Genomic DNA, 21,808 nt, shown 5'->3' on the forward strand with positions numbered 1-21,808 from the left:
ACTTCTATTTGATATAATGATCCTGTTCTTTAAAAAATTACTTCCAAAGTTAGTTGAGTCCAATGCTTTGATATTCTTAACATAACTATTAAGAAAAATCAATATTAGGTTTTCAGGGGCTTCCAACTCAAAGGAGAGAATCCTATTTCCAGGACATCACGGTGGTGAGAAGCAGCAAAGGAAGAGGCCAAGTGTGTTGTATGTACACTTTCCTGCTCCTTCTACAAATTTTATAGCAAGTCTTTTTAGAAAGAATTTTGACTTGATGAATATAATGAAAGAGAGGCTTAAAACAAAAATAGATTAACTAAAAGCCAACCCCTTAATATAAGTTTTAACAGTCCTAAAATAATCACTTTTGAGCAGTAGGTTTAAAAAATAATGTGTATCAAGTAGAAAAGCATGAGTTTTTAAATAAACAAGAGATATTTTAAAGTCTCCTGAAATATTAAAACACCTTCTAATTATACCTGTCATCTCATCACTTAGAAAAATATAAATTAGACTCTATTTTTCTCTTAAAAAATATATAAATTTATTAAACTGACTCTTTTTCTTTAAATGCTTCACCAGGTTTTGTTTGTTATTTTAATGGCTTAACTATAAAATCAAGCCATTTTTATAGACTACTGATTTCTAGCTCCATGTGAAAACAGTAAATCATATAAAGGTTTTATTTCTGTTGTGGCTGATAGATTATTAAAGGGAAGAAGGGAGTGTTGAAAAAGACTGTGAGATTCTTTTCAGTCCTCACACTTGGCCTTTTTGCAAGCTGGAAGAGAATCATCGTCTCCTTCTGATGGCCGAGGTTTCTTCACCGTGGAAATAATTCCAAAAGCAGTTTTCCTAGTTTCTATAAAACAAACAAGGAAATCTTAAGGCTTGAAGTTAAGACATGACTTAAAGAGGTCGTTTAACAAGTATCATCATGTTGCTTTGACTTACGGCACTAATAAATGATAAAACCATAATGAACTGCTGAGTGCTGATGATATTTACTGTATTATCCCCCAACACACACACAACATATACAAACATCAGTATATTAACATCTAATTCATCCCTAAGGATCACCTCAAGGGTAAAACTGTAGGGCAGGTTATCTCTAATGGTCTGTCCACAGCATCTTATACAGCCAGACCCCATGTCACAGACCTCAGTGCAGCAGATGCTTTACATATGGAAGAAAGACAGATGAATCACGACATCAAGTATGATAGTCAATTGTACTGTTCCCATGTGGTGTGTGCTCACTTCATTTTACAGCACATACCGTATCTGCCTTCCTTACTAGATCATCAATGTACCTCTGAAGAATCAAATGTATTGAATTGCTAACATCCAGCAATGCCTGGTTTATGTAACCAGTATTCAACAAATACTTAAGTGAAGAAAATCAAACTCATATTTACTGATTTCATAAAATGGTGACAACGAACAAAGAATAAAATTATTAGCTGTTTAGATCAGATTGGAAGCAGAGTTCAACTTTAATTTAGCAAAATTCTGCTAAAAATATATACTAATGGGCCAGGCACTGTGTTACCTAAGGAAGGTATAGAGATGGCTAACACAGTGCTTCTTCCTATAACACACTGGGATAAGTGCATTATGGGCAAATATAATAGAAGTACCCACAAGATTTAACTCTGCCTGGACGAATCAAGGAAAGTATCATAAAAGGAGACACTAGGAATAGGGAGGAAGAAAATATAATGGATAAGTTTTCCTTTGTAAAGGCATGGAGAAAGAGGTAAGAATAGGTTAGGGAACAATATATCTGAGGTAAAGGAGGAGCATCAAAAAATTAGGGTGAAATGATGCTGGATGGGTAGCTTGTGAAGGGCCACAGTGCCACTGAAAGAGATCCCAACTTTGTTCTTAGGAAAGAGAGGGACTAGGGAGAAGTAGCGAGAGATTCATTAGCTGTGAAGGAGGAAGAATCAAAATAACTCAATGAATATGAATAAATAATTTAAAAAATTATTTATTTCAAGTAATAAGTCAATTTTAGAGTTAAGCATTACACCTTTTCATTTGTCAAGATTAACTTAATAAGTCTACCACATCTTTGTCAGTTATTTCAAAGCATTTCAATTTATAAAAGGAACAAATGCTCTCTAGGTTATTCAAATGCCAACATAATCAGGGAACCTCAAAATAAATAGGAATTGCCAATGATTTGCATTTCACCAAATAAAAAATCTTGCGTTTAGAGATGTTTATTTGTATCACTATGGTTCTGAGTAAAGTCTAAAAATCAATTGAATAAAAAAATATAAAAATTAAATTGTGAAAAACCAACACTTTATAACACAACAAAATGTAGTAGTTTGAAAATTCATTTATTTCCACCTCATAAATGTTCTATTTTTTATTATGAGAACATTTACTTCTTAATCTGACAATTATAAACAAGACTTTTATAGTTATCAGATAAAGAAATCTTATTAGTGTAAATCTTTTAGAAGTAAATTTATTTTTTATAATAGCAAGAAGTTACATTTGTGTAGGACTTTATTTGACAAAGTGTTTTCACATATAGTATTTCCTTCACCCATCCTGCCAAGGAAAATCTAAAGACTACGAGTGCACTATATTTTTTGTTCATAAGGAATCAGAATTAAGGCAGGGGTCCCCAACAGGTCCATCTTGGTCCAATAGCTAATTGAGGACACCAACCTCATCAATCACAGGCTGAAGCCTCTGGCCTTGAACCCCTTTCTTTTGTCCCTTCCCCAGAATCTTCTTAGAAATGCTATTCACTGGTTTCTGAACCGCACAAGATGCATCTAATTTGATTACCCGTGGTAAGTCTTCCTAAGTTGGAAACCAACTACTACGTGGCTCAAGTCTTCTGTTTTCCAGGTATCCAATCCTGCTCTGCTTTCAATGATTCCTCTCATGAGAAGGTTTCCAGACCCTCTAAGAATCTATTAACCGTCTTTTGGCAATGCTCCAGTGCATTACTGTCCTCCTTAAATGTAGCACTAAAGATGATATAGATGTCAGCTGGGACTTCATCAGTGCAGAGGACAATAAGACTTTGAATCCCCTTCACTCAGAATCCTTTCTTTCTTCTAATGTAACCTAAGGCTGAATTAGCAATCTTAGAAATATACCACACAACTCATACTGATCCCAGTGTCAACTAAAACCAAGGTAACTATAATTTATCCTCTAGATGTGTGGTTAATTCTGCAGGGACAGCAGGTACAAACGAGGACTGTCCTGGGCACACTAGGGGAATCATAATGCTACCTATAGTCCACAAGTCTTATAGTTTAGCATCTACACACACACACACACACACACACACACACACACACACACACACACACTCATATATCTACTATGTTGAATAGTTGAGCTTTTTGAAGTCAAATGCAAAAGTTCATATTTTTCCCTATTATATATTTTTAAGTTTCCCTTTCTTGTTTTAGTCTACTTTAGAACATGAATTGTTATCCTAAAGCTTGATGATTTCTTACAATAATTTAAAACAGACAAAAATCATGGCAGAACTACCAAAGTGTGGATCAACTATTCCCTAATTTTGGTAAAATCTTGATTAATTTGGTCATTCCCAGAGCTTATGTGATGGAGGTCTAGACTATATAACACAACAATCCCAAACTGAATATTTTGAAACCAAAAGTAAAATAATTTAATTCAGGGTAAGTTAATATAGTAACCAATTCTCTAGACTGAAGATAAGATCTTTAAAATTCAGACACAATTCATAAGACTTCAATAACCTAACTAGCATTGTATGCCAAATAACTTTGTCTACATGTAGCAACCTATTCTGAAGAATAAAATTCCTCTGGGTGATATCTAGTAAATTGCTTCTTAACCACTACGACTAGTGCTAAGAATTTCAAAGAGAATGAAGTTAAAATAGCAGATCAGAAGTTTAAATTTTTAAAAATAAAAAGTCTAGGCATACCAAACATTTCTAATTCAATTTTTATCACCTAATGAATAAGAAATCCAATGGCTTCTAGTAGTAGAATTAATGTGAACAGGCAGATACATATAAATGAAATGTGAGTAAAAAATGTATAGTTTGCACATACTTGAACATGTAAACAAAAAATAAGAATCGCAAGCTGTATTAAATGTGAAAAAGTTATAATTTGAGTTTGTTAGTTGGGTTTTTAAAACGTATTTGCTGTTTTTGTGTTCTTAATAAGTGGCTTAACATATATTGTTAACATTTCAGTTCTCTAAAATACTGACTTTCAGGAGGAAAAGCATGCCCCCATGAGGAAGAGAGAGAAGACAAGGAGAGCTGAAGCCGATCCGAATGTGGGCAGGGACACACATGCACAGCTTGAAAGAGCACACTCAGTACTCATTTTTGTGATACAAACCATATTCGTTCCACCAACTACAGAAAGTAAAGCCTGAAGGGAAGGGTAAAAAAGCATTGATGGATATGGGTAAACAGGATGAGAAAAGATAACCCCAAAAAGCTCTGCAGGGCAGGGAAATAAGAGTAGATGTGGTTCAACTGTCTGATAAAAATAATTCGCTCCTAACATGACCGTTCAGTGTTTTTATTGGAAGAACTTGCTCACCTCCATGGAGGAGGGCTGCTCGGCAGTTGGTGGACACAGCAGCCTTGGCATCACTTTCAGACAGCCCAAACAGCAACCCTCTGGTGGCATCATCAAGGATTTCAACCCAGAGTCAGCCAAGGGCATGAAACTGACACAAACATAACTGACAATGCCAGCTCACCTGGCCACATCGAGAGAGAGAGTTTAATTCTACAGCAGTTCTTAGCCCAATAGAACATGCATCGGAGAAGAGGGTCATTTCACTGTAAGCTTTTATAATAGAGTCCCTCTTTCTCGTTCTTCTTTTTCTATCTCACCCTTAATCCAGAAAACAAAATGATGAACCTCTCTACAACCTGATGTAATTTGTTTTTGAAGTTATTAATTGGTAAACTTACAGTAAAAGGTTAGGAAAAATACCTTGTTAAAGTATAATATCATATCAAATTACAAGATTCCTGAAAGAAAAATTCAGTAACTTCTTACTCAGAAAAGGATACAAGTTTGCCACATCATATGGGCCTCTTATTTCTAAAGGCTAAAATGAACAACAAATAGACATGAGAGAAGATACTTGTAACATTTCAATGACTTAAGTTGCAGTAAATTAATAGGATGTTTAAGTATTCACAAGTAATAAAGTCCTTAAAATTTGAGTCCTTATAATTTTGATGGTTTTCTTAAATTTTTGAAAATATAAAAGAACCTTAAAAAGCAAAAACTGTAATGGTATAAAGAAAAAACTATGTAAACAAAACTTGAAGCCCAAAAGGAATAGGGATAAATTTTACTCTTCAGCAATTACAATGAACAAAATAAAAATATGCAATAAACGTCCTTTATAGTACCATTTTCATTTCTCCCCTAGAAACTTTTCAAGGTTTTCTAACTTGAAAAGTGAAAACAAAGTATGTAGTATCAGACTTACCCTTTCTGCAGCACTAGATAGAATTACATTCTACAAAATAGAAAACAATCAGTATTAATCTTAGATAAACGTAAAAAAAAAAAAGAGTCTTATAATACAAATAACCGGTAATCACATTTTAACATTTAAGGCACTATAAATACCAACTTCTTTTAAAGATAAGGTAAATAATTAAAGTGAAAGAATAAAAGACATCATGTCAAAATAAGGCAGCTTATAATAAGTAGGTCTCTCCCACAGATCTTAGAAAAGATGAATTAGTTCTAAAAACTAGTTGAAAAGGTCATTTAACCTTAATTCAAATCACTGATGACAATTACTATCTAGACCATTCTTTTCACAGTGGGTAAGCGCAAATTCCTCATTGAAAGATAAAAGCTTTCAATACTTCTTCCCCCGCCTCACATAGTTCTTCCCTTGACATCTGTCTTCACCTTAAAACTTGCGGAGCTCACTGAAATGGGATAATTTGTGCCTGTGCCTTGGGAATTTTCTGCTTTAAGGAAAAGGAATCAGTTTGATAATCCAGTCTATTAATAATAATAAACTGCTAGATTTAAAAAAATCCTAAAATTATGGAACCATACCTTTCCTTTGCAGACCTGCATCAAATTGAGAGCATTGGAAATTGTGTACCTTCTCATTGTGGAATCTTTGATAGCGGGGCTGTAGACAAGTTCAAAGCCCACACCTCGGTCAATTGCCTTCACAGGAAATAAAGAAAATAAACTGTCAAAGATAAACACACTGTCCTATTCTATTTTCACCAAAGTTCCCTCTCACCTTCCTCACCCCTTGCACGTCAAACTACAGCAGTAAACAAAGGTGGATTTACGCCCAAATGGCACCATCCACAGGAGAAGATCTGTGGCTCTATTTAATCAACAGAGTTTATCTTAGCTATGGGGAAGCTGACTTTATATAAACAGGAATCATGAAGAGGCTATGGAGAGCAAAGTTCCAGTGGGGTGGCAGAAGGGCTGTTATTCAATGAACTATCAAAAGGAAAACAGAGATGGGCTCCCTATACTTAGGGTTAACCATCTGCAAAATAATAAACCAAGCAATTTAACCCAAGAATGAAGAAACCAAGAAATGAAGAGCTGAAAAATGTCCAAAGAATAGGGGTGGGAAGGCTTCTCAGGTAAGTAATTTATTGCATATATATAGAATGAAGGAATATAAGTAGCCACAGTTGAGTGCTATGTGCCTGGAGCTACGCTAAGAGTCTTTAGGCTATATTTAATTCTTACAATACCTTAATAAGGCATTATGGCAGAAATTTTTAATTGCCCTCGTTACCAGTTCTCGAACTCTTTTTCTTTACTAATAGAACTCAATTTTAAATGGATTCATAGGTGCCTACCAAAAAAGATGGAAGTCTGGGCCTTTGACGATTTTACCCAGCTCACCATACGAGCTTGGCCTTTTACATGAGAAAAAAGAAATGTCTTTCTTATTTAAGGCATTTTTAATAAGTAGGCAGCCATAGGTAAGAAAACAGCCTGAATGAGGTGTTCGCTATTCAGCTTCCCTGATGAGCGGCTCAATATCTTCAGCCGTTCACAGCAGATATGTTTTAAGCCAACTCTGCGTGGGAATGATAAGCAAAAGCTGACATGGTTCCTCTCTTCTAAAGAGCTTAGAATTTAGTGGAAGAGACCATCAAATAATCACACAAAAATACAAAACTTCTGTCTTGATAAGTGCTACCAAGGAAAAGCTTGGGAGTGGGTGAGGAGGAATCAAATAGTTAAGAAATCATGTGCCTATTCTAGAGGGAGGGAGGAGTATGTGGAAAAGGTCTATGGTTGGAGGGAGCATGGTGGCATGTAGAGGATGCAGAGAACGGCACAGGCTCGGAAAGAGAGAATGAGGGTGTGTGGCAGGACTGGAGGCTAAAGAGATGGCAAGGGCAACCGTGCAGGTCTTCAGAACTGGTGACAGGATTAATCTTCTAACAGTAACAGGAAGCATCTAAAGATTTCAACATGGGGATAATCAGATTCACATTGGCAGTCACTTGACTACAGGAATCTTTTGAATGAACAAAGGAAGGTAAACAGGCACAGACCAGATAGTATGGTCCAAGTCTCCGCCTGGCAAATGAGTTTCTATTACCCAGAGGATGAGCTGGGACTGGTCCAGCTGTGACTGCTAGAGGTCTACTCCTGAGCGTGTACAGGGAATAGAAAAATCTGTCTTTGATTAGAACTGGCAGCCTGCCTTGCTTCATTTCAGGTGTACGGCAGGGTTTTCTACTTTTCCTTCCTAAACACAGGTTTCCTTTCTTCCACCCTCTAAGCTTCTCTTTCCTTTTCTTCCTATCTTGAGGCTCCCAGATTTCATTTTAGATATCCCTACATATCTGATATTAGTTCAGTTAGAATTCACATGCTTTGTTCTATACTGTAACCTTCCCCTCTGCGCTGTTCTGACAACTTGTCCCCACCTCTAATTCTTGTGTTATTATTTCTGGGGATGATGTGTGTTACGAAACTTTTTGTGCCATAGTTAAATGTACATCTCATTCTCCCTGCACACCTTGCACACTTCTTGAGAGCTGGTATCAGGCTTCTTTGTAACACACAAATGTCTTTTATACAAAAGTATTTAATATATATTCTGAGACAACTTATAGTAGCCTATGGAAAAGAGGTCATGAGATAATGCTGTTCACTATGAATTATCCATCATAAAAGAAACCAGGATGAACTTTGCAAAGTAAAATTCATACAAACCAAGCATCATCTTTAGTCCTGTTTTCAACTATCCTCCTAGCTATTTCTCTTACCAAAACTATTAATTAGCCAAAGAGGCTGACATATTTTTCTTTTCCTCATCTTTCTTGTTGCTGAACTAAAATACAAGGCAGTAGGATAGAGAAGAGGGGAAATAAAAGATGTGGATGACACACAGAACTAAGTAACCATGTCCCAAAGTATTCTTAATTGAATGTGAAATTGTATTCCCTGCCCACCCCCCTACTCCCACCCCCACCGACCATGGGGACTAGATCAAAATAAACCTTTTTTTTCCGAAGCGGGGAAAGGAATATAATTATAAGGTTAATTATTTTTTAAGAAAAAAGTTCTGATTTTGATCTTAGTACATTAATCAAGTCCACTTTAAAACTGCTAAGAAAATTTTAAGACAGAAATTAAAGACAATATGCTACCAAAGAGTGTGAACGCTTCTTTCATAACATCTTATTTTAAATTTTTAGGTAGATAAAAATATTGACTCATTAGCTAGGCTCCTGCTTAAGACCATTTTAATGTTAATTCCCTTAAGCTCATCAAAGGACTGTTTGTAACAGCCTTTTCATAAAGAATGACAGTGCCTGCCTGATTGGCTTTTATTTGGATCTCTAACCGAAGGTTCTAGAATAGGCACATGATTTCTTTACTAATGAGAAATAACAGTCATACTGATGCAATAAACCAAGGGCAGGTGTGTAACACTTGAATCGAGAGATATTGGGGATAAATTCCAAAAACTAAGCCAAGCTTAAGAAAAAAGGAAAAAGAAAATAGGTACTTATTACTAAGACAATATAAAAATTCTCTATTAATTTCATAAAAATGAGTTCTTTACTGAATTCAAAGGATGACATCCTTGGTGTATCATCCTTTAAGACAGGTAATTTGTCACATGATTCACAAATAAAGTAACATAAGCAATAAAGTCTTACTTGCATCTCTGCTCCCACCTGCCATATCCTCACCTCCCATAATCATTTTTATTAATATCTTATGTCTTCTTCCAGAGTTGTTTTATATAAATATAAGCAAATACAAAGATATATTATTTTTCCTCTTTTTTACTCATAAGGTAGCCTGCTACTTTCTTGTTCTGACTGGAAGAGTTTCCCATGTCAGCTCATAACTTCCATATTGTTTTGTACCTGCACACTATTCTATTGTAATGAACAAAGCCTCTACTGACAGACTTTAGGTTGTTTCAATATATCTGAAGAATAAACACTAAAGAAGGGTTGCTGGGTATTATGGGTGGAATTGCATTCCTGCATAAAAGGTATACTGAAGTCCTAACCCTCAGTCTCTCAGAATATGACCTTATTTGAAAATAAGGTCATTGTAGATGTCATTAGTTAAAATGAGGTCATATTGGAATAAGGTAGGCTCCTAATCCAATGACTAATGTCCTTATAAGATGATGGCCATGTGAAGACACAGACACGGTGAGAATACATTTTGAAGAGAAAAGCATAGCTGCAAGCCAAGGACCACAAAAGACTGCCAGCAAACCATCGAAAGCTACAAAGAGGCAAAGAAGGATTCCCTTACAGGTTTCAGAGGGAGCATGACCCTGCTAACATCTTGATTTCAGACTTCTAGCCTCTAGAACCGTGAGACAATAAATTTCTGTTTAATTAAGTCACCCAGTTTGTGGTACTCTGTTATGGCAGCCCCTGGAAACTAATATACTAGATCAGAGGGTAAAGCATTTGTAATTTTGGTAGTTGTTGCCAAATTATCCACTCCCCCATAGAGATTGTTCCAGTTTACACTGTTACCACTGTGTATGACAATACCCGCTTTCCCACAGTATTACAACAGAATGTATCTTCAAACTCAGCGTTTGTGCCAATCAGGTGGTTTTAATGTGAATTTCTCTTATAATAATTTAAGTATCATTTCATATGTATAAAGGTCATTTGTATTTCCTGTGGATATTCTTTTAGATTGTTAATCTTTTTTTTTTTTTTTTAAAAAGGTCAATTTTTACGAGCTCTTTATCTATTAAGGAGATTATTAGCTTTTTGTCTACGATATGAGTGAAAATATTTCCACCAGTCTGTCATCAATCTTTTAACTTTGTTTCTGGTGTTGTTTGTTTTTTTTTCTTTTTCTTTCTTTTTTTTTGCCACAAGGAAGTTTTTGATGCTGGCAAGTTTGCTGGCAACTGGTCTGATAAAGTACTTAACACATTTAGGTTCACGATAGGTGTGATAAAAAATAAAGTTTATAGAGCACTCATACCCAATCAAATATATATGGCATGACTCCTAGAACAACGTCACTGCTTCAGACACTATTTACTGGACATCTCTCAGTGGAGACTAATTGGACCATGAAGATAGAAACAGATTAGGGTTAAAGGAAGTGCTGAGGGGAAAACGTCAGAAGAGTGTAAAACATACAATCACTGAAAATAATTCAGTAAACTTGAGGTTATTATTGAATGGCAATAGCACTAAAAAAAATTAAAGGGAAAGTAAAGGTGTGTGCTGCTAAAAAAAAATTCTCAAAACTTGTATTCATAAAGACTATATTTTAAATATATTATTCTGTGCTTAACAAAGAGCTCATCTGTTAAGTAATTTTAAATAGCATTTCCCAGCAGGAGATGCCAGCAGATTTAGAATCAAAGCTTGAGTATAAATCCCAAGTCAACCTCTGATAGAAAAACGTATATGTGTGAATCACAAACTATCCCAGTCTTAATCAATAACATGACCTGCACAATGGAGATAACCCACCCTAAAGATGCAGGGCTAGAGCAGATGTGAATGTGCTAAATTCTAAATGTTAAATAATTAGAAGTCATTTGATTATCCAAGAAGAGGAGTTGAATTCAATTTTTTAGAAATTAAACTATCATATGGTTAAAGTTGTGATTCCTATACAAGTTACTCAGACTATACAGAAGAGGTTTGTAGGAGACTTTAGAGGGAATTACAAAATTGAAATTATGCTGTTCCAAGTATGTAAAGATAAAGGAACAAGAGTCATAAATTACACAAATGAAGTGCTTTGATATGATTTAGCTCCTGGGCCCTCCTTCATAATCCCAACCATCTAAACTGATAATTCTCACATGGCTTCTAGCCTCTAGGTAAAAGACTAATGAATTCCCTATCTTAACTTTCCCACTTCTTACCACCATAAAAGAAAAGAGCACAAACCCTATCTAAACTAAGATCTGTGCTGTTTCTTCTTGTGCCCAATGAAGTGATCCCTAGAAAGCCAACCTACCAATTTGTTATGACCAAAGACAAGTTTTTCCTTAAGGCCAAAGGAGCAGGCAAGGACCAAGACTTAAGACTGAATTGTTAACCACCCACATTCACTCTATGTGCTATACATTTCACGATGAATATATTCTCATAGATTAACGAAAACATACAGCTCCATATCCAGATTAGATACTACCAGATACAAATAATATATACATACCTATACAACTATTATTTACAACTATTATGATACCTTTTATTGTATGTTTCCAGCTTCCTCTCTTAAATGAGAACTAGGTGAATAAATAAGGACTTTTCTGCTTCCTGACCAATTCATACCGCAGCCTACTTCCACATTAGATGAAGACTAAAAATAATCTTGTGCAGCCTTTCTCTCTACTCCACCATCTAGTTTTTATTAAACAACATATGTAAAATGTTCGCACCAGATTTTAAAAAAAGCAGACAGTTTTAAATACTGCACATCCCTCTCACTTGTCAAATTTTTACTTTTCAGAATTCTTAAATTGAAAAATGTGGGAATTAAGCCAAACATATCCATCAAACAACAGCAGCTTTCTCGAACTTACAGATGGAATCGGGGGGTGAGATGTCCCAGTGCTGTTGTCCCCAGTGCCATCTTCCTCCTCATGCCACCCTAGTGCCCCACTTCCCTCACTGCATATACTTCCTGTTGAATGCCAACAACCAGCTAATGACTAATGACAAGCAGGATTTGGCCAGGTTCCCCAAGCTGTACTTTGATATGCTAAGTTAGACATATACTCACTACTCACTCAACTGAGAAATTTTAGGGAGGACCCAATATTAACAAGATATTGGGGTAATTTAAAAAGGGCCATGACACAGCTGGTGCTCTCTAGAAGCTCGCGGTCTGGACTGAACAGTAGGGCACGTTCATAAGAAACCAAGGGAAAGGCCTCGCCAAAACAAGTCACTGGGAAGCTTCCCACTGTGGTGGGACATGAAGAATTACGTGCACTGCTGTCCATTCCATGGACTTGGCCTTAGCATCACATGCTGCTTTCTCCTCCCAGCCAAGGGTATGGTATCAATTGTGGGCTTACTCTGGCAAATCCATCTAGAAAGTAGCCTTCCTTGATCATTAAGGTGAAGTGGAAAGTAAAAAGTTCTAAGTTTAATAGCAATTTATAGAGTTGCTGCATTGCCTAACTGCAGGGAGTGCCATTTACAAAGAAACTACATTGAGGTTGGCAAAAACCCCGGGCAAACTTCTAGAGTGAGAGATTGCTACCTCTGGAGAGGAACAGTATGTGAGGCCAACAAGGCTACCATAACCTTGGGTGCTGTATTAGTTTGTATCTTTTATCATAGGTAGCTGAGGCACGTCAGAGAGCTCGTGTGACAGACACTCAACCGGAACTGTCCCAAACCTGCAAGTGAGGAGCTGAGTGGCTTCTCCTTGCTAGTCTTCATTTTACCATATTTGATAAGTGAGCTGTTAAACAACACAGATCTCCAACAAAAATGTGATGGTTTTTTTTTAGTGTTTATTTATTTATAAGTATTGGCAAGAATATGGAAAAATAATATTTGAGCTTAAGCAATATTGTTATATGTTCAGTAGTCCTCTCAATATTTATCAGAAAAGAGCTGTTTTATAGTTTTCCCTTTAAATATGTAACTTTAGAATTTTGAATACTTTTTGAGTACAGTTTTAGTAGCATATTTTTAGGGGTAGAACATAAGCCAACTAAAATTTTTCCACACTGGATTTAATTTTTCCGCACCATATAGATCAATTTTTTTCCTGTCGCCCACCCCTCATTCTTGGCATCAAGCCAATTCCTTAGCAGCAGAGACAGGAAAACAGAAAATGAGGAGGTTGTGATTCTACAGAGAAGAGAACAGGGGAATTATCTACCTTGAGAAAATATATCAATTTTAAATTTTCCGTTCTGACTGGACTGGGTATCTAATCTGGACTGTTTATTAAACTCCTTCTCTCTTTCCATAGTTTTTGAGAATGGGAGTCTGAGATCTGAAGCCACTCTTCTGAAATAGCATCCCACTCCTTTCTAGGATCTGGCTGCTAATGCAAATAGTTGACAGCTATGCTGACCTTATCATTACCCATGTGAAAGAATACTACCTTTATAATGGAATAAGATTTATAAGACAGATGGAAGATGAAGGGTAGGGAAAACAAGAGAAACTATGCAGAAAGATAATGAGAAAAATTCTACAGCACAGGGAAGAACAAAAAATATTTCCTGACTGCATGGCCACCCTCTTAGGTTATCATAAAAGTAACCTGGGCTTTTGTGTCAACCAGAATGCTTCAGTGCAGATTTTAATTTTGCATGAACCATGCCTATTGTACTTTCCATGCCCTGCTCCCTCCTGCACTCCCCCAACCCCCATCCCCCCACCAGCTCACTAGTGCCTTGGAACCTCCGACATTTTTTTCACTTGCCATTCTTCTTGACTGCTCTGTCCCCTTAATGTTCAATGTTCAGGCTATAGGTCTCCACCATAGGTCTCCACCATTGTTAACTATCCTTTCAAGACATATCCTTCATACATTTTTGTTCCTAAGGCCTTTCAAAAACATCTTAAGAGTTCAGAGTGCTAACTATCACATATCTTCATAATTTACTAAACATTTTTTATTTTAAGCTTTCTTTCTCCCTTCAGTCAGCTTACGAAATAAAATACCCTTTTAAAAACTGCTTCCTATTTATCATCTAGCTTTTATTTTTTTCCCCCTCCAAGAACACTGGTTTCTTTTGCCCCTTGTCCAGTTTGATAATCTAAGTTTCTACAGATTCAAGTATAGAATAGAAAGTGTAACACTTACCACATTAATAGGGGGTCTTTTGAAGTAAAATGGTAGTTTCTCTGTTACAGTTATGCAGACTAAATCCACATCTAAATGTGTACAAGCAACCTGTCAGGAAGAAAAAACAGGTAAAACCAAAAGGAAAATTGGCACATGTTAAGAATGGGAAATAAAGTCATACTCAATATAGAGAAATATAAATATTGTTCACTCCAAAGGTGTTATGATGGTTTTGTGTTAAAATACATCTGACCTTTTCCAAAGTCAGTGGTTAGCCGCTCCTTCGTGGTTGGTTTGAATGGTTTAACTGTAATCTAGCTGAAGCACAGTGATATGTCCTTAGACTCTCTCAAGAAACAGGGCCTAGAAACCCTCTGACTCAATGTCTGTGACATAAGGACAAGTTGCTAAGAGAGGCTCGGTTTGTGGAAGGTTATAGACTGTTCTAGAAAGGGGAAACTGTCCAAAATCTAAGAAAAGAATAAGCCAAAAGGAATGTATACATGCTCCACTTTTTCTAAAAGTTATTTATTTTTGTGCTAGGAATTGTTCCAGGCCTGTGGCTCCTATCAGTCTATTGAGTAGCTGAAGAAACATTAATATGACACTATCAATGGTATTTTGTTCAAATACTAATAGAAACAGTCTACATAAATAGTCAAAGCAGGGCTGTTACAAATCAAATAATAATGAATGCATTTTTCAGCTTTTAATTTCCCTTTCCTTTGTTCTAATTTTTGCTAGCCCTTGTTGATCAATAGTCTGCATTTACTTCCAAAAGAGATTTGAAACTGCTTATGAAAATAATGCATACAAGATAAAATAAATATATAAGGAAGTCAAGATAAAAGAAAAACCAGGGAAGGAAAATAAATTTGGGGAAAGGTTACTGCATAAGGGTATAGGCCAAAAGAAACTACTAGAAGACGCGCATCTGGCTTTGATTTTGCCATTATTTGATTTACAGTGATAAAAAGATTTAGCTGTTTTGTACTGTATTAAAAATAAGACATACTGACAATACTGGTATATACAGAATTGATGAACAAATTCAAACTGTCAGGTGACTATGATGGCAAACTAACATCAGTGGCATGGACCAAGGGAAAGGATGGAGTAAGGTAGAGGGGTATAGAGCGGGTAGTAAAAAGGATTTCTTCAGAATGCCCACTTTGGTCTCTCCTACTCTACCCCAAGGCTTTAGGAAGCAAGCAGTGATCATGGGCTGCCTGGCTTTAAGACAGTCCTAGTAACTTAGTAAGCCTGGGAAGTAATGCTGTTTTGGCAAAAACACTTGGGTCATAAAGAATCTGCACCATCTCAACTGCTACAGCTGTCTAACTCATAAAAGAGTCATTGAAAATTTGATAAGAATGGATGAAGAAAAGCTCTGAATAGTAGATAATGCAAGTTCGGGGCTTACATACACCATTTTTTAACTATCAGAATGGCAAAGATAAGAAAGTTCAGGAATATACTGCTGACACAAGAATGAATAAACAGGCACTCACAAGGTCTTTAAATCAGTACAGAGTCTTAAAAAGTATTTAGCAATACGTATCCTATAGATTCTAGAAATATATCGCATAACTATATACTCTATAAATGCTCAAGGATATTAGTACAATGATAGTCACTGCAACACCAATCACGAAAGCCTAGATGCAATTAGATATCTATCAATTTTACTCAAATAAATTATGGCCCCTTTAAACAATGGAATAAATATACTGACTCCTAAAGGAGAATGAGGTACATCTTCGACATTAGGGAACCCTCTCCAAGATATATTGTTAGGTGAAAAAAACACAGTAGTACAGAAGAAAAAAGAGGGGAGGGAGGAGGAAATGAAGGAAGAAAGGATGAGGTAAATAATACTTCTGAAAAGATACACAAAAACTGTTAGCAGTGGTTGCCTCTGGAGAAAAGGGAGTTTTGGGTGGAAGGAAGGCATACTTGCCAGTGCGTACCCATTAGTAGTGGTTAAAGTTAATATCATGAACACAAACTATTTTTCATTAAAAAAAGCTGATTCATTTTTTGAAAGCCTGCTAAACAGTCTTCCCCAGACTAAAGCTAAATTATGTTACTTTTTCCCATCTCCTAGTAGCTAAATAAAAAATATCTCATGTTGGTTTAGGTACATGCATTATAATAAAACTTCCAGTAACAAAGGACAGATCTACTTGGTTCCCTCTGACACCTTAAATTTAAATGTCTCAAACTGAATTTTGTTATTTAGCTTCCTGTTAATCTAAATATTCAATTGATATATTTAGATAACTATAAGAGCTGATGTTCACATTATGAAATACCTTCTAAATCATTAACGATTAAATTATATCCAAATAATACTTATGGTTAAGAATCTTATACTAGTTTTGGCAGGTTGCATATGAATTCATATCAGTTGTTCTTAATCTCTTTTTTTTTTGGCCAAGATCTCTTATCAGGATTTAAGGAAGCGTATTCTCAAAAATGCACACATACAATCACACATTTATTTCTGCTTTTATAAGACAAGGGGAATAGGAGGGTAGGAGTTCATAGTCATCCCCAAATCTTCTTCATGGATTCCAGGTTAATAAATCTTAGTACTTTATAAATATTATGCAAGGGAAAGTCAGGCTCATCCCGGGAAAAGAGAGATGCCCATAAACAGTGTTCCTCAACTGAAAGTGGTTAAAATAAACTCCTGAGAAGAATTCATTTAAAATGGAGAATACCAGGCCCCGCTTCCAGCGATAAACTCCAAAGTAGGGCCTAATCATCCGTACTTTAATACCTCCAAGAATTCTGAAACTGGGGGAGCCAGAAGCACTGTCTTGAAAGATACCCCCTTTCCTCAAAATGGCAAAGAAAAGCAAGTTTAGGTACTCTGCAACAGTACTTTTCAAAGGACGTGGATTTTAGAAGCAAGAAGAAAATAACTTGTTTCCATTTATTTTTTATTAAAATTTGTACTGTTTTGTGTGAATATTATTTTATAAAGCACAATGCTACACGAAACATGCAAACAATTTATAAGAAAATAAACATATATATATGTATATTTGGGATACAGGCTCAATATATTTTCAAATTTATAGGGTATACAATCAAAGTAGTTTGGAGGGCACTGGACTAAATTACTTGAATTTACCTCACTCTGCCCATAGTCTCTTTAATCTTAAATGAGAATAACTCAGAAGCTCCTGAAGCTTCTATGTAACTCTCTGCCACATTCCATCCTGCCCCTCATCCCAAGAAACCCTGCCAATGGACTCTACTCACAATCTTTCATCTTTGCCTTATTCTCTGGCGCAGCTATGCAGAGGAAAGATTTATCTACGAAACGCCTTCCAGATACTCCTACTGGAAAATAATGTTATTTCCCATGGAAACAATGCTATTTAAGGTGGTCAGACTTTATACTACTAATTGTTAAGATACATGTGTGTATGCTTTTATGACTCATCTTAGAGATCTTAGTTTTAGAATATCACGTTTATAGGAATACCTGTTAAAATCAACTCTCAAACCAAACAAACAAAAAAATCAATTATAGAATGCAACCTCTTAAACAACAAACTGCTCGCATTTGACCTGATTCCAGATCATGATATACTAACAAAAGTTCTATTTAAATTGATTTTCTGCAGAAAACAGAGAGAGCACTAACTTTAACTGAGTCTTAAAGAATGGGTAAGATTTGGACAAATAAGAGGAAGATGTTCCAATTTTAAAAACTGTTTTCATGTAACTTTTGGGGTATATCTGTATAATTTCAAACAAAGACTTTGTGCATTATTTATAGCTTTCTTACATCCTCCAGAATACTTCTCACTGTCCCACTCACCATCAAGCATGTATTCATGCTTTTAAATTCATTTTTTTGAATAGTTTTGAGAAAACAATACGATAAACAACTAAGATAAAATTGCTGTGTGAAATTAAAATGTATTCTAAAACCTAGTCTCAACTCTACTACATACTACCCAAGATTTAGAGCAAATCACGTGGCCTGAGTCTCAGTTTTCTACTCTACAGAGTGGGGATAGTAACAAATATGTGTCCTGATTAACCCTCGGGATTGTTGTATTAAAGGTAAAAAACATGTAAAAGTCTTTGGAAGGTTATAACCTTCCTTGTGGCTATGATGTTACTTTTTAAGGGTTCTGTTTGTTTCTCTGGCCACTTGTAAATGGCTGTGGAAATATAAGTTATATGCTCTCCTAAATCAATTTTGAAAAAATGTAGTACAACAAAAATTGGGTACTACCAACTTTTAGTGTACAACATAACTGAGTTGTTATTTAATAAAAAAAACTAAGTTACTGTTTAACGAATTTGGAAATGCCCAAGGTCCTCCTTATACTGTATACCATGGTTCCATCATTGAATCAGAATCTGCTATGGCACTTGAAAAAGATACCTAAACTCAATTCCAAACCTACTGGATCAGAATCTCCAGTGGTTGGGGCTGAACACCCTGATACTAAGAGTTCACAGGAGTTTCTCATGACTAAGAACCACTCGCTTCTATTCACCTCTTTTTCTGAAACGAAACTGAAAATCACTAAAATTGAACACTTTATGAAAGGAGTCACCCTCCTCCCCCCAAAAAGTTATTAATAGATAAGTGGTACTGTTTCCCTGCAATAATCTAAATAATTAAGAACTGATAGTATGCCTTGGAAACTAATTTTACCACACATCAGCCTCCTTAGCCAACAGCTCCATCTACTGGACAAACCGGCAAAACTTTCCTATAATTTTAGAACAGATTTTGCTTAAAAATTAATTATGCTGTAAAATTAAAACATTAAAGGTATGCAAAACACCTTTGGTGGATATACTTTTTGCAGATGGATACTTTTCTGAACCTAGATAAAGGCAACATTCAGAACTTTTTAAATGTATCCATAGCTCATATTCCTGAAAAACTGTATTACATTGATTTTTTTTTTCCTTTTCTATAATCATTTAAAATGCCCAGTGTGTTCTCAAGTTGACAAAAATGAGCATATCTGTTAAATAACTTTCCTCCTGGAAAAATCACAGAAATGGCAATATTAAAAGTACAAAAGGAATTAAATCCATAAAGGCTCTAAGATCAGGAAGGGGGATAGCACAGCAGACAGTTAATTTTGGAGAATTTCTAGAAGACTAATAGTGGACATGATCATACTGGCATATGGGCCACATCTCAGAGCATGCAAAGGAGATGAAACAGAGGTGGGAGCTTTTATCCCACAGTAGAATTGTGTACCTTTCTTCCCTAACAGGCAGCAGCAAACAATAAGAAGGGCAGAATCTGAAGCGATTTTAGAATTAGAAAGAGAAGGAGCAATATTTATTAATAGAAGTTTTCAATGAACAAAGAGATAAAGAAACATAAGAAAAGTTGATGGACTCTTCCAATCTGAGAGCCCATCAAATATTTAGCAGGATGAATAAAACAAAACACATGCCACCCCTGTGAAATTCCAGAACTGTATGTAAATGAAAAATTCTAAAATATTCCAAATAGAGCAAACAGATCACCTACAGAGGCATAATAATCAGATTTCTTTTATAAAAAAAATAAGCACTATTTACTTTTACTTAATCTGTTACTTACGTGAAAAAGTTTTTCTGTCTTTGGAAAAACGGCAACAATATCATACAGCCGGACCCTGGAAGAAGTTGCTCTCTAGTAATATAAAAAGAATGTTATCATACGGTGACAAAAACAATACACATAGAATTCTGCCTAATAGTGTAGCTGCACTCCTAATATGCCACTATTTTTGCTTTGCTTTGTATATTGGCAGAAAAGACCTTCTAAGCATATGAGAATTTAGATACCAACATCTATCCCACCAATCATTGTTACTCTTTAACTCTATACCAAACACTGCATTTGAGATACAAAAATGAAATGAGATAGCCCTTGTGTTTACAAGCTAGTGCAGGAGCTTGCCAGACATTTACTGAGTACGTGCTGTGTGTGGGACACTCAGGATACAAAATCATTTAAGGCATATCTGTCCTTCACGGAATTCACCATTTTGTTGTGAGACAAGAAATACACATGACGATTGTGATGCAATTAGGTTCACAATGAAAACACAGTTATATACAAATTAAACTGTTACATGTGCAGGAAAATACCTGAGAGTCCAAGGACAGAAAGAGAAATATATCACTTAAAGACAAAGAATTATTTTTTAAAAAGATCACTTCAAACTTATATTGTATGTGCATGTATGTGACAAACTGGAAAAACATACATTCAAATGTATAATCTCTGAATAATGAGACATGTAATATTTCTTTTTTGTTTGCTGGCATCCTCTAAATTTTTACGACTTCTTATTTTGTAAAAAGAAAAGGCATATTAAACTTAGAAAAGGAAAGAGATTTAAAAGAAGCAGCAGGTGCTGTGCTTAAACAGGTAAGAGGGCGCCACTGGGTGGACCCGTGCTGAGAGAGGGCAGGCTCCAGGTCTTAGAGGAAGCCAGGATCCAGGATTCTTTGACCTCTGCTTGCCTACTCCCACTTGGGAAGGGGACAAAAAAGGGGACAACAGGATGTTCATGATAACGAGAGTAAACAGAATTCTGTAATCTATTAACAGTCAGCTTCATTTATGTCTACCTGGGCCTAGAGAACCAGAATGCTGCCTCGCAGATGTATAAAATACCAAAATTGGCTTTTCAGAATTTTTGAGCAATAACTGTTATAAAGGAAGCTAGCCTTTCATTGGTAACTCCTGTTCTATGATCGTGCAGTCCATTCTAACTAAAGGTAAAACAGGTCACCTCAGGTATCTCACCTCTCTCTCCCCTACTAGATTCTTCTCATTTTCAGCAGGCACAGTCAAGTCTCTTCCATCTAACAAAATCTATACAGCAGGTTATCATCCACCAACCTCATGCTTTGTTTCCCTATGAAGTCAAATTTCTCAAGTACAGTCAGCAGCGCACACTGCATTTTCTCGCATTCCTATTTCCATAAAAATGATTTTTGCTACGGTAACCAATGGCTTCCCTGTCAATAGATCCAATAGACATTTTTTAGCCTTTCTCCTGCTTGACTACTCACTCAGGCACATTGATTCTGATGATCCTTCCTTTTCTCTTCTCGCTTTCCTCGTTTTCTTCCTACTTCTTAGACAATCCCTCCTCAGCCTCCTCTACTTTATCATTGAATACTGAAATTTCCCAGGACTCTGTCCTAGGCCTCTTCCCACATCAGTCTTGGATCAGGGAGTCTCATCCATTCCCACGATTTCAATTACTCTCTACAGGGCAACCACTTCCAAGTCAGTATCTTTAACTGAGATCGCTCTTCTGAAGGCCATACCTTTCTTTCCAATTGCCATTTGATAGGCTCCACCGGAATTGCACAATAACCCACCATGTCTCTAACACAATGTTCTCAAACTTGCTTCTCTTTGTATGTCCCAACTCAAGAAATGGTACTACCATCTACCTACCTGGCTGCTCAGGCTATGATAGAAAGTCATCATCCTATATCCAATC

General features: G+C 36.0%; 1 protein-coding gene across 1 annotated transcript in view; it reads right to left on the reverse strand.

Moving 5' to 3' along the window:
- Window positions 1-641: 641 nt before the first annotated feature.
- RPP30 (ribonuclease P/MRP subunit p30) overlaps window positions 642-21,808 on the reverse strand; it is a 26,576-nt gene continuing 5,409 nt past the window's right edge. Inside the window, exons 5-11 of the mRNA XM_011361588.2 lie at window positions 19,903-19,974; window positions 14,319-14,408; window positions 6,081-6,197; window positions 5,494-5,523; window positions 5,066-5,103; window positions 4,584-4,663; window positions 642-853 (exon numbers count right to left, since the gene is read on the reverse strand). Coding sequence (XP_011359890.1) covers window positions 744-853; window positions 4,584-4,663; window positions 5,066-5,103; window positions 5,494-5,523; window positions 6,081-6,197; window positions 14,319-14,408; window positions 19,903-19,974 — 537 coding nt within the window. The 3' untranslated portion in view covers window positions 642-743. The remainder of the gene's footprint in view (window positions 854-4,583; window positions 4,664-5,065; window positions 5,104-5,493; window positions 5,524-6,080; window positions 6,198-14,318; window positions 14,409-19,902; window positions 19,975-21,808) is intronic.

This window comes from Pteropus vampyrus, unplaced genomic scaffold (assembly GCF_000151845.1).
Source record: "Pteropus vampyrus isolate Shadow unplaced genomic scaffold, Pvam_2.0 Scaffold68, whole genome shotgun sequence".
NCBI classification, from domain to species: Eukaryota; Metazoa; Chordata; class Mammalia; order Chiroptera; family Pteropodidae; genus Pteropus; species Pteropus vampyrus.